This window comes from Heterostelium album, assembly GCF_000004825.1.
Source record: "Heterostelium album PN500 unplaced genomic scaffold PPL_contig15, whole genome shotgun sequence".
Lineage (NCBI taxonomy): Eukaryota > Evosea > Eumycetozoa > Acytosteliales > Acytosteliaceae > Heterostelium > Heterostelium album.
In genome coordinates this window covers 145732-158289 of record NW_008805092.1, presented here as the reverse complement: position 1 = coordinate 158289, position 12558 = coordinate 145732, and the positions used below count along the sequence as shown (strand labels likewise).

The 12558-nt window shown below is 31.6% G+C and overlaps 5 protein-coding genes across 5 annotated transcripts; 2 read left to right on the top strand and 3 right to left on the bottom strand.

Moving 5' to 3' along the window:
• Positions 1 to 58: 58 nt before the first annotated feature.
• tsuA (putative protein serine/threonine kinase) lies at positions 59 to 5382 on the bottom strand (the record flags this gene model as incomplete). The annotated part of the gene is made up of 9 exons (XM_020577126.1): positions 59 to 273; positions 391 to 524; positions 624 to 836; positions 907 to 1794; positions 1866 to 2047; positions 2195 to 2233; positions 2309 to 2593; positions 2712 to 5210; positions 5323 to 5382. The coding sequence occupies 9 exons, from the start codon at positions 5380 to 5382 to the stop codon at positions 59 to 61; spliced, it is 4515 nt and encodes a 1504-aa protein (XP_020432800.1).
• A 178-nt stretch (positions 5383 to 5560) lies between these two features.
• On the top strand, positions 5561 to 7599 carry PPL_06263 (uncharacterized protein; the record flags this gene model as incomplete). The annotated part of the gene is made up of 5 exons (XM_020577125.1): positions 5561 to 5602; positions 5669 to 5693; positions 6069 to 6118; positions 6875 to 7165; positions 7582 to 7599. The coding sequence occupies 5 exons, from the start codon at positions 5561 to 5563 to the stop codon at positions 7597 to 7599; spliced, it is 426 nt and encodes a 141-aa protein (XP_020432799.1).
• Positions 7600 to 7675: 76 nt separating this feature from the next.
• PPL_06262 (uncharacterized protein) lies at positions 7676 to 9669 on the bottom strand (the record flags this gene model as incomplete). The annotated part of the gene is made up of 3 exons (XM_020577124.1): positions 7676 to 7995; positions 8086 to 9567; positions 9630 to 9669. The coding sequence occupies 3 exons, from the start codon at positions 9667 to 9669 to the stop codon at positions 7676 to 7678; spliced, it is 1842 nt and encodes a 613-aa protein (XP_020432798.1).
• A 797-nt stretch (positions 9670 to 10466) lies between these two features.
• PPL_06261 (uncharacterized protein) lies at positions 10467 to 11052 on the top strand (the record flags this gene model as incomplete). Its single annotated transcript, XM_020577123.1, has 3 exons — positions 10467 to 10605; positions 10680 to 10890; positions 10962 to 11052. The coding sequence occupies 3 exons, from the start codon at positions 10467 to 10469 to the stop codon at positions 11050 to 11052; spliced, it is 441 nt and encodes a 146-aa protein (XP_020432797.1).
• A 522-nt stretch (positions 11053 to 11574) lies between these two features.
• PPL_06260 (uncharacterized protein) lies at positions 11575 to 12228 on the bottom strand (the record flags this gene model as incomplete). Its single annotated transcript, XM_020577122.1, has 2 exons — positions 11575 to 11601; positions 11665 to 12228. 2 exons carry the CDS (start codon positions 12226 to 12228, stop codon positions 11575 to 11577), a joined length of 591 nt encoding a protein of 196 aa, XP_020432796.1.
• Positions 12229 to 12558: the final 330 nt, after the last annotated feature.

Genomic DNA, 12558 nt, shown 5'->3' with positions numbered 1-12558 from the left:
CATCTTATATGTTATATTCATTTCTCTTTTGTTGAGTTAGTTCTTATGGGTAATTTCATTATTGAGTTAACCATCTAATTAATTTCTCAGCGAATTTCTGTGCGGATTCATCGATGAATTCCGATTCGTTGAGTTTTTCAATGAATTGGAAGCGATCCAGCAGAATTCTCTTGTACTCTGGGTAGGAGCAAAAGTTGCCGAGTGAGAACAGCAGATTCTTGGTGAGTGCCGGTTTGTGTATTTGTGAGAGCATGAGGTCAACTGTGCCACTCTCTATAAAGTTCTGACAGAGATAGTCAGAGTGTCGTACCATGTTGCCGAGAGCACCTGCCACGTTCGAACGTGTCTTCTCATCTTCGTTGTCATCGCAGAGAATCTGCGCCAACACACCAACGGCTTCGCTCAGCTCTGGATACAGTAAACTCGAGTGGAATGCAGAGTTACCAATAGCGAAACAAGCAAACTTTCTAGTTATCAAATCTTTATCATCGCATCTTCTAATTAGAACTGGTATAATACCCAAACTATATAAATATAAATAGTAAAGTAATGAATAAAGTTGTTAACAATTTGAAAACTATGTAAATTATTTAATAACTTTTTAGTTATACAACTTTACTTACTCTTTAAATGATTGATAGAAATAAGAATTATATTTAAAAAGAGTACCAATTAGATTACATGCTTTCGATCTTACACTAGCATCTACATTCTCAAGCAAGGGAATTAACCAACCAAAGAAATCAATCTTTTCTAAAAGTTCATAATCACCAGCTGAATTTCTAGCTATTTGTCCAAGAATCAACAGAGTATCTGATATGATTGATGTAGATGATCTAGATTACAAGCAGTTTAAATAAGTATGATAGAGTTTAAGAAGTAAACTAGTAATTTGGTATCACTTACAATTCAGTATTTAATAGCATATTGATAAGAGAATGATCCAATCCACCCGATTGAATATATTGATTGGCAAAGTTTGAGTTTTGTAGGATGAGTGTGGACAGCAGTGCTATTGGCAAGTCGAGTGATTCGTATGGTAGTTCGAGTAGTACGAATGTGATGTTTCTGACGAGTTCGTGATCCAACATGATATGTCGGATCAGTTCAAACAGGTTGGAATCGTCAGTCTTGTAGTCTTTGGAGTCGGGCAAGTAGAGAATAAAGATGGTCTGGGTGATGAGTGAGCTGATTCCAGTGGTGCCACCAAACTGTATTTGTGGCCACTCCTTGAGGGTGTCGAGATGTGACGGTTGCATCAGCAGACACAACGAGCTGAGCAAGTTGTTCTTCACGAGAAACGAGAGATTCTCACGTGATTTTGAGATGATCTCGTAGATCACACGAAGCGTATAGATGATACCGGACGGCGACAACTCGAATTCACTCGTCGATATATTGATTTGATGACAGATCGCCTCCCAAATGCCAGACTCCAACACCGTTTCAGCGAACTGTGACTTCTTCTTGAGGAATCGCAAGAGAATACAAGCACAGCCATCGAGAAGTCCGATATTTGGTCTACCAAGACAGCCACCCTCCAACTCACGAATCGTATTGCCGTCCACTCGCTTGATGTTGAACAACTTCCTAATGGTCTTGATCGATATCAACTCTACAATCTCATTGATAGTATCACCTAGTATCTCGCTATTACCAAACGGATTGTTCTTTTCGATATTGATCACCTCTGTCAGGAATGAACCTACAAAGTACGAAGCACAGGAAGCAGTGACAATATCACTCGATGTAATATATTCCGATATTATTGTATTTAAATTATAACATAACATCCTAATTTTCGAGCAGTCAAATATTAATAAAATGATAATCTCTTGATTATCAACTTTTCAAACGTAACTTACCATTCAAATGATTCAGGTATGTTTGAAATGATAGAACCCAATATCAGCAAGAGTAGTGATATGTTGTTTGGTTTCAGTTTTATCATCTCTGGATTTTGGTTGTCACCGATACCATTCAACAGATACTCGAATAGAGAGTAGTAATAGAACTTCTTTTGTTGCTCCTCTGGTTGTTCAAGTTCCTGGTATCTCTGATTGATTATGTTACATTCTCTCAGTTGAATCTGATCCAAGAATTCTTTGGATGCTCTGCAGCAGTGTAGAAGTAGCTGCAAGAGATGTGTCATCTTTGTATCATCATTGAGATTCTCATAGATCCAATCTATTACCTCTTCTTTTGCAATTGAATCACCAATTATATTACATGACTAATAATAATAAATAATAATAGCAAATAACATTATTAATAATCACTATTGAGAATAGAATAGTAGAATGCATACATTATGATATAATAAAAGATGATTAGGATTCGAAGGTATATTTTGCTTTCTAAATGCACCATGAGGGAATTCAGCGACACTTTGTGGAGAGGTATAGATAAATGAAACCAGACATTCAATGATATCGTGTACTGGTACCTTTCTCTTTGGTTCGTCTTCGGCCAGTGTCAATATCAGTGCATGCGATAGATTCTGAAGTATCTCTGTGCTATCCAGTATCTTACAATAGATTTCACTTAGTTGTATTGGTGATTCACCGATTCTTTTAAAGTAAACAGTAAACAACTAAAGTTGATCGAATAGATAGTTAAAGTTAGTTAATATATCTATCTATCTATTCATCATCGCTATTTTATTATTACTAAATATTTAGTTAGTAATAATAATAACACACACTACTTACTCTTATAACTAGATTATTTAATTTCCTATTCTCAAAAATCAATGCATATTGTGAGAGGTAGTTGGTAATCGAGAGGAAGAGTGCTGTCGGTGAGAAGCTTGGTGAGGTTGTGGTCGATTTACGATTGGGAGAGGATATCGATATGGTAGGCAGCGATGTATAATGTAGACTGAGTAGTGTTGTCAGCGGTGGTGATTGTTCAAGTAGGATAACAATACACGAGATACATTCAATCATGAGATTCTCAACGAGTTTCGTTCGTTCACGATCGTTCTTAATATCGTTTGTTATCAACGACGACAACATATTAATGAATACATTGATAAAAGATGATTTATAAATGAATTCAATATGATTATTATTATTATTATTTCCTCCACTACCACCACCACCACTATTATTACTACTACTACTACTACTACTTGTTGAATATTGATTGATTTGTGGTGATGAACTTGATAGAGGTGGTTTGGTTTTACCTTTACCATTGATCAATAGATTCTTAAAGGTGATTATCACACTGAGCACTAACATAGAGTGAATCTCATAGTTGTTGTTGGTGGCAGCAGACTTTAGGAAATCTTTTATCATTATAATAAGATTACGATCTCTTCTCATCTTGATTGCTTCAGACTCTATTTTTGATCGTTGTTCTTGTTGATTCCAGAATTCATGAGTATCACCAATATCTATATCTCTCGACTCTATATCGATTCTCTCGAATGAATTTGAAAATGTAACATTCTTATATAAACTACCAATACTACTACTGCTACTATTACTATTACTATTACTTGTTGTTGGTCTATTATTATTATTATTATTATTATTATTATTATTATTATTATTATTATTATTATTATTATTATTATTATTATTATTATACATGTGGTTATTATAATTAATAATATTTAAATTATTATTATTAATATTGTTGTTATTGTTATTGTTATTATTGTTATTTGGGAATGAATTGATTGTTATTGGTGTTGGTGGAGGTGATCTTATGACAGCACCCAATGGCGGTAGTGTAGATTTGACTGGCGCCAACGACGACGAGTTAATCGGCACACTCGGTGTGAGAGGCCGACCAGAGAGTTTCGATGGCCTAAAGTTTGGTGTGTTCACTGGGTTCATGTGATTGCTCGTCGGTGAGAGTGGCAGAATGAATTGTGGTGTTTGCGGTCTCATCAAGGTAATCGGTGATGGTTTCTTATTTATAAAATTCGGTGCGCTTCCACTGCCGTTACTACCACCACCACCACCACCACCACCCAGCAGACTGCCAACAACAGGATTGATCTTTTTGTTATTTACATACTGTTGTTCTTGCAATTGTTGGTGTTGTTGTAGTATCTGCTGTTGGTGTTGTCTTTGTTGTTGTAGATGTTGTTCTTGCACCAATTGTTGTTGTAATTGTACTTGTAAATTCGATGTCGATTGTGAAATTGTTGGTGTTGTTGTTACAATTGATGGTATATATTGATTATTATTATTATTATTATTATTATTATTGTTATTATTTACATGATTATTATTATTATTATTGCTACTGTTGGTGTATTGTTTTAATTGTAATTGTACAATTGTTGATTCGGGTAGAGAGAAGAATTGATGATGTAGTAGTTCGTGTAGCGATAATCTTTTTTCAGGTTCTTTTTGTAGGAGTGACTGTAGGAGATCTGAGAAGTCTTCATGGTTGTTAAGCAATCCATTCGGTAGTGTCAAAGGACTGTTTATCACTTGTTGTGCCAACGAGAATGTATTGGTCGACGACCACGGAGGATAGCCAGCATACAACTCATACAATACAACGCCAAGCGACCACAAGTCAATCTTTTCACTTTGCTGTTCATCCAAATCATTATCATCATCATCATTTTCATCCATTACAAACTTTAGATCTCTCTTTATATTATTATTATTGTTATTGTTATTCCTCTTATCAATAGCAATCATTAGTTCAGGTGGTAAATACTTGTTTTTCTGATTGTTATTGTTATTGATATTATTTGAAGATGCTGAATTGTTGTTGTTGTTGCTGTTGTTATTATTGTTGTTGCTATTGATTCGATTGTTTATCGGTTTAAGTTGTAGTCGTTGTAGTGTCGATGATAGGTTGTTGTTTAGCTTGATGTTTCCGTCGATGCCAATGAAGATGTTCGACGGTGTAATGTCGGTGTGTACGATGTGATTGCTATGTAGATAGTGAATGGCGTAGAGCAGCTGTGTTGAAAGCTGCTTGACGACGGTGAGCGGTAGAACGCGGTCTTCAAGCATGATTCGCTGCAAGTCGTACTGTACGAGCTCCAACACCACGTAGATATCAGTGGGTGTCTCAAACCACTCAAAGACCGCCACGAAATGCGCGCAATGTCGCAACTTCTTCAGCCGATTCAACTCCTCGCGAATTGCAACGATCACATGATCGGTATCGGATCTCTCATACTTGTTGATACACTTCATCGCATAGATTTGCCAAGTGCATTTCTTACGACACTGCACAGTAGTATTGCAATAAGATATAATAACAACAATTTACATTTGAAAACAAGTTAATATATTTAAAATATAGAATAGAATCATCACACTCTTTTGAAAACTAACATACTCTATAAACTTTTCCATGTGTACCTTCACCAATGGTTTCCATTATATGATAGTTCTCCATTTTTCTTTGTCTTTGTCTTTTTTTTTTGATTAAGATTGAATCTATCTATCTTTTCTATCTATCTATTTTTATATAAAGATAATTATCTAGCTACTAATAATACAAAATTTAATGTTGTTTCAGTTGTTGGAATACATCAATCATTCCAACTCAATTGATCTCAAATGACTTTATAGAAATGAAAAGGAAACAAACATCAACAACAAAGATTTTTGACTTTGTTTTTTTTTTTTTTTTTTTACAAAAAAAATTTACACCTTTTATGGAGTTTTTTAAATTTTCATAGTTAATATCGGGCTTGATGGATGGTGGTAAAAACGCAAAATTCAATTTTTTTGAGATTTTTCAAAATTTTTACCCCCAACAAAAAAATTTAGTTGGTTTTTTAAAGTTTTTTTATTTGTTTTCTTTACAGAATGCACAATAAATATAGTAATAATAATCATTTTTGTTAACTTCAACAAATCTATCATATGTTATCCCATTGGCAAGATCTGGCAAAATTACTTCTAATAACCCATTTTCATCTGGAGGTTGTGCTACTTTATTGGTTTTGTGCTCTGGTACGATCGACATAAATTCGTGTAGGTTCTTTGCAGTATAATTGATTACAATAGAGTATTTATCTTCTCTTATGGATTGTACAATACACTTGTTGAGAGTTACAAGTGTATTGTAAAAAATAGTCAAAGAAGTATTGAATCAATGTTTTGAAAAAGTAGATTATCTATCATATGTAAGTAATTGGAATTTTATTTGATTTATATTTTCTGAATATTGATCAAATCTAGGTGTATTTATTGGCATTGCGATTTCTTATATTTTTTAATTTAATTAGTTGCAAACAAAAAAAAATAAAATACTAGGTGTAAGAGTAAAAACAATTTTTTGAGTACTATTTTTAATATGGACAATTTAAAGTGAAATTATTAATTAGAGAGTTAATTTAACAACAATTTGGAGATAATTCATCTGAGAATTTATCAGGTAGTTCTTTGCGTAAAAAATTTATATGAGCGCAATATTGATTTAAATGGAATATTCAAACTTAATATTAGAGTTTGGTTAAACTCCCACTTCTTACTTGGTATTTTCCAATTTTTTTAATTTATATGAGGTAATCTAAATTTACCAAAGAAAATGAAGATCTGGCTATATTATTTGTAAAATTATATAAGGGGGTAAAAAATAATTTGTAATTTTTACACAGAAAATGTGTGGTTTTTTCAACTAGCGATTTAATTTCCTATATTAAATAACTTTTTGAGCAGGTAATTTTTATTGTTAAGAGGGGGTTAATTACATTGGTAAAAACCTATATCATAATTTAAGATTTTTTTTCACTCTATTTTTACAAAGAGAAAAACCAAGATAATTAACACATCATCTCACATTATTTTTACAATTTACAAAACCATAACAAATAATTAAAATTTTAATATTTAGAAAAATGGGATCAAAAAAGTCAAAAGGTGAAGAAGAAAGATAAAAGCATTTTGGTTTCAAATATGAATTCACCTGCAGTATCCAAAAAGGTGAAATTATTTGGTGGTCTGGACCATATCCAAGAAGCCAAGCAGACATTGACATAGCTCGATACGAAGAGGGAATTCTTTCAAGTGAAATACTACAATATAAAGAAAGATTCATTGGAGATAAAGCTTATCAAGGTGAGAGAGAATCGTTCAAGGCAATGATAAAGAAACCAAGAGGCGGTACACTTACTCCTTTGGAAAAGGAATTCAATGCTTTCTTATCTTCGAAAAGAATCATCATTGAGAATGTTAACAATCGGTTTAAAGATTTTAAGTGTTTTTCTACTCCATGGAAATCAAACAAAACCTATCACCTGCAATCATTTCATTTAATATCTCTTGTTATAAATGAAGACATCAAAGTATATGGTGTTTAAATCAAATAAAATAATTTAAAAAAAAACAATTTTTTAAACACACAAGGTAAATTTTTTCACTTTTTTTCTTTTTTTCAAAAATTGTGTTTTTACCACCACCCATGATTTACAGTAACAGTTAAATTTCCAGTTTGGAAAATATCTTTTCAACTTTTTAAATTTGCAATTAAGTGAATACAAATTGAATGGAATTAAATTAATTAAATTAAATTTTTATTTTTATTTTTGTAAGCATTACAAATTTATTTTTAATTTATTATTTATTAATACTATTTTGATTTTATTAGGAGTTAATTAATGTTTAATAAGAAATAAAGTTGAAAATGTTTTTTTTGATCATTATTGTTTAATTATTAGTTTGTTTCCAAAGAATGTTTATGTTTATAATGAAGATGGAACTACATAGAATTCGGTAAATGTAAGTGGACCTGTTTTGACTGATAATGTGATATCAGATGAATTGGGTCCTATCGACGATACAAGGAATTCACCAATAAAAAGTAAACCTTTACCAGTTATTGGTGCAGGATTTTGACCAGCTCTACCGAATGTCAATGTTGCATTGGTTTCAGCATTGATATAGAATTTAAATTTGGTTTCAGTGGGACAAATAAAACCATAAGTGACAGATCCTCCAGTCTGAACGTTAATTGCATGTAATCCAACTAATTTATTGTAATCTCTGGTGAGTGTTGTTTTAACTGATGAAAAAAAAAGATAAATAAATTATTAGTTTTTAATAATGAAACATTAGAAAAATATTATTTCAGATGATTATCTTATCTACATACTTGGGAATTTATGTGGTTGGTTTGCTGTAACAATACTTGTTTGGTCAGAGGTCAGTTCAACCTTGGCTTCAGCAGAGTTGTTGGTAAAGGCAACGACAAATCCATAGAAATCATCATCTGGTGCAGAGGGACTGTCTTGGAATGTTGTTTGATTGATACCAACGATGTGTGCAATTTTACAACCTTCCATCTTGATAACTTCTCCTGTAGTGGAGAAGTAGTTGGAAGCACCATATTTTGTGGTGATTGTGGTTGGTTGAATGTATTTGACTCTATCAGTTCCTACTTCATTACGAGTATTGACTATAATACTATCTTTGAGAGGTCCTTCGAAAATAACAGAAGTTGCACCGGTTGGTTTCTGATTTCCATAGATCTTGGTGTATTCTCCTTCCTTGACAGTTAAACCATTGATGTATTGTGTTTGGAAATTGAAGATCTTCTCCGGTGAAACATTCATCAAAAATCTAAATACATCGGAGAAATAGAATTCACCGTTCTCTGCGGTGAGTTTTTCGATCAATTGGTCAGCTGGAATTCTGTAGGAAGCGGTGCAAGGATTCTTATAAATGAAACCACCTATCGCCAACTTATCGGCAAGGGCAAGGGTAGTCTTACCAATGAACTTGGAATATTTGATTATTGGATTCTGGATATTGGAACCGGCTTTAAGCAAAGCGATGTTATCTATATCGAGTTTGGCAATCACATGAACATAGGTAAAGACGTTGTCCAACATGTAGTTTCTATACTTTTGGAGTGCATTGAATCTTGCGTTGTGATCACCATTACCATTGAGAGCAAGTTCGGGGTACTTTGCTTTGATCTTTTCCAAACCTACGAGGTAATATTTATAGCACTTATCAATGTAGATACGTTGGTATTCTTTGTAAGTAATTTTCCAAAGTCTAAGGAGGGTTTCAGTTCCACCAAATGAATTGAATCTTAGAATATAATCAAACATAGAGGTGATATGGTGGAAACCAAACTGAGCATAGACTCCAAGATTGGTGACCTCTTGACCAGAGGTTAAGAACCAGGACTCTGTCTCCAAGAAGCTATTGTAAAGATTTTCAAACTTCTCTCTCATTGTTTTTGGATCGGCTTTGGCAAGACCTATACCCTCGGCATTTGCAATATCCTTTTTGAGAGCTAAGATTCCTTTGAGGAATCCTATGGAAAGGTTTCTGCTAAAATCACCAATACCCGTGTTAACCATTTCATGAATTAACTTTCTGGTTGATTCCATTGGGTCAGTGTTATCGGTTGCTATCTTAAAGACGATCAACGATACAGCAGAGAAAGCAGGTCCATACACTGGAATCGCGGCAAGTCCACCAGCAACCAAACCTGTGATAATCGATGCCCAATTCTCCTTAATTTTCTCGTTACCATTCAAAAGAGCAGCAAAAGTGACACTCTCTGAGGCAGCTCCTTTCTCAACAAAATTAGACAAACCACTATGAGAGAATGTTTTTTTACCTAAGTAATTATGACATTAATATATTGATCATATACATAGATATATTAAATAACTAACTTACCTTGTTCAGTTAAGAACTTTGCTACTTTATTAAAACCCATTTTTATTTATATAAATGTTTATATAACTTTGAAAAATAATATGATTAAGAAGTAGTTAGCTAACTCTCTATTTAAACAGTTGATAGTTTTCTAAAAAACTAAAAAAAAAAAAACAAAAAGAATAGAGAAGTAATATATCTTTGAGTGAGAATCAGAATATGAATATGTGATAGATACACAAAGAATCTCAAAGCAATCAAATTGATTGATTTCCAAGAACATATCTCTGATCAAAAGATTTAAATCACAAACCCTTTTAGAAAACTGCAACCTAGGTTTCATTCATGTTCTTACTATTTTTGTTTTAAAATACAGAATAATGATGGTTCATCTAGATTATATAGAATTTTTAATGCTAACTATAGTTTAAAAACACCCAATTTCAGAAAGTTGGTGTCTATGATCATTAGAATGATCAAGAAAATAAAAATCTCGACTAGCGAATTTTCTAATCAAGGCAGGTTTTGATAAATTTATGTTATGAAATTTTGATTTTTTTGGCTCATTTCACACATTTTTGCGAAAGCCCAAAAGCTAAAAAACGAAAACAATTAAAAGAAACCCACCATATTCAGTTTTTTTGTGTAGATGAACAGCGAAAAAAAAACAGTTTAGATTTTGTTCAAAGATAAATCTTTTCGAAATTTGCATTCAGGACAGTTTCCCAATCAAAATTAAAATCTATCTAAAAAAATTAGTTATAAAATAATAAAAAAATTTGAATTTTAAATTCATATACTTAATTATCAATTTTTAAATTATATTTATTTAAACATATATATTAATCAAATAAAAAGATGGTTTTCAATTTAACTTGTATTGCAAATTATTCAAATTTGGATGTTCAAATCATTAATGAAGAGAGTAGTAGTGATAATGTTACCATTCCAAAAGTTCCATTAACCGCTGGCTTTTTGGATTGTAATATCAAAACAAGTAAGTATAATAGGTTCAAAACAAAAATATATATTTTAAATTAATAAAATATTCATTTAATTTTTAATTGTTAGACCATGCCTTATGGGTGCCTTATAAGAGCACTGGTAAAAGAATGATTATTAGAATTACATCTGCTGACGGTAAATCTGGTGTCGATCATTTTGTTGTTGACGATAACTATAAAATAGTGTATGATGGTAAACCGATTCTTGGAGCAAATGGAGGTGAATTTTTGGTAAAAATTACTAAAGGAGACAACCCAGCTGAAATTCAATGTAGATTGTAAGTATTTTATAACTATAGATAAATAACATTTACTAAATTTAAAAATATCCTCTATTTTCAATGAATAGTGCTCTTTTTGCCAGTGGACAATATAAAAATGCTAACAAAACCAATATTGAAAATATGAGTTTGATAGATACTCAAGCTTACTTTGCTTGATAAGTAATAAAAATTGTATTAACTTTAAGTATTATTTTAGAATATCAATCATTGATTTTCTATTAAATAATTTTTTTTTTTTCCAATTATTTGATAAATGAACTTCAAAAAAAATTAAAAAAAAATTTTGAATTACTTTCTTTCAAGAGAATAAATCATTTACACCATGAGAATCTAACTATCATTGCAACATCGAAGAATAGAGCAATTATTCAACAAATTGAATAACTTATATCTTAAATTGAAGAAAAGGGAGAGAGCAATTGCAAGAAAAAAAGAGAAAGAGATAGGGAGGAAAGAGCCAGACAAAACGAAACTGAACAAATCATGAGAGATTAGCATTGTTAAAGAACAAATTCAAAATATTAGAGTTAAGAAGGAGAATAGTTAGATAGATGTTAACTATAGTTCAAACTTTCCATTAAAATACTACATTAAATAGGTAAGATATAATATTATAGTGGGTAATAGCCATTATTACAATATATTCATCTTATTTATTCATCAATTACATTTTTATTATTATAATACATATAGTGGATCTACCATCTAAAGGAACAAAAATTTAGTTGTATCATATTGGTGGTTCTGCTATTTTTTATATAAATGTACATCGATTCCTTCACATCTTCTTGATTGTCCTCTGGTTCCACAGAATTGACCATCAGAGTAGAATGGAGTATCACCGATATCTTGGAGATGTCCTTTATATCTGATTCCAAGTTTCTCAGAGAGTGGACCGTTCAGACGGATTGCGAATCCTTCAAGACGTCTACTTTGACCACGGGTGCCAATGAATCCACCTTTTTGCCAGCAGATATCACCAATTCCTTCGAGATGAGCCATATATTCAATAGTAAGCAGATTATTATTTGGAACGTTCAGTAGGTGTATGTCAAATCCTTCGAGGCGTCTACTTTGACCTCTTGTTCCAATGAAACCACCTTCACTATTACTAGAATGTATATCTCCAAAGCCTTCGAGATGAACCAATATACTCAATGAAATATGATCAATATTGAAACTGTTATTTACATTGTTTTGTTTAATTCTATCTTCTATTTGTTTTTCCTGTACATATCTTTCAAGATCTATCAATCTTCTTTCAAAATCATCTCTTTCTTTTTTCAATCTATCGATTTCTTCTTGTTGTTGATTTGATTGATAGATTTGCATGCTTTATATTATAGTTTTAATTTTATATTACAAATAAAATATTTAGTTTGACTGTAATTAACAATGTTCTAAATTTAAATAAACATTTATCAATTTTTTTTTTAACTTTTCAGAATTTCTAGAATTAGAAAATAGATTTACAAGAAATTTTCATTAATTAATAATCAGTAAATTTAATAAGGTTCTAAAGTAACTATCATGAAAGCAGTTACTGAATCGGACTTCAACTCAAATTTTTCTTTTTTTTTTTTAACATTTTTTAATTTAATTTAAGAAAATTGATTATTATAATTTTATTTTATATTTTTGCAGAGAATTCTGATGATAGAG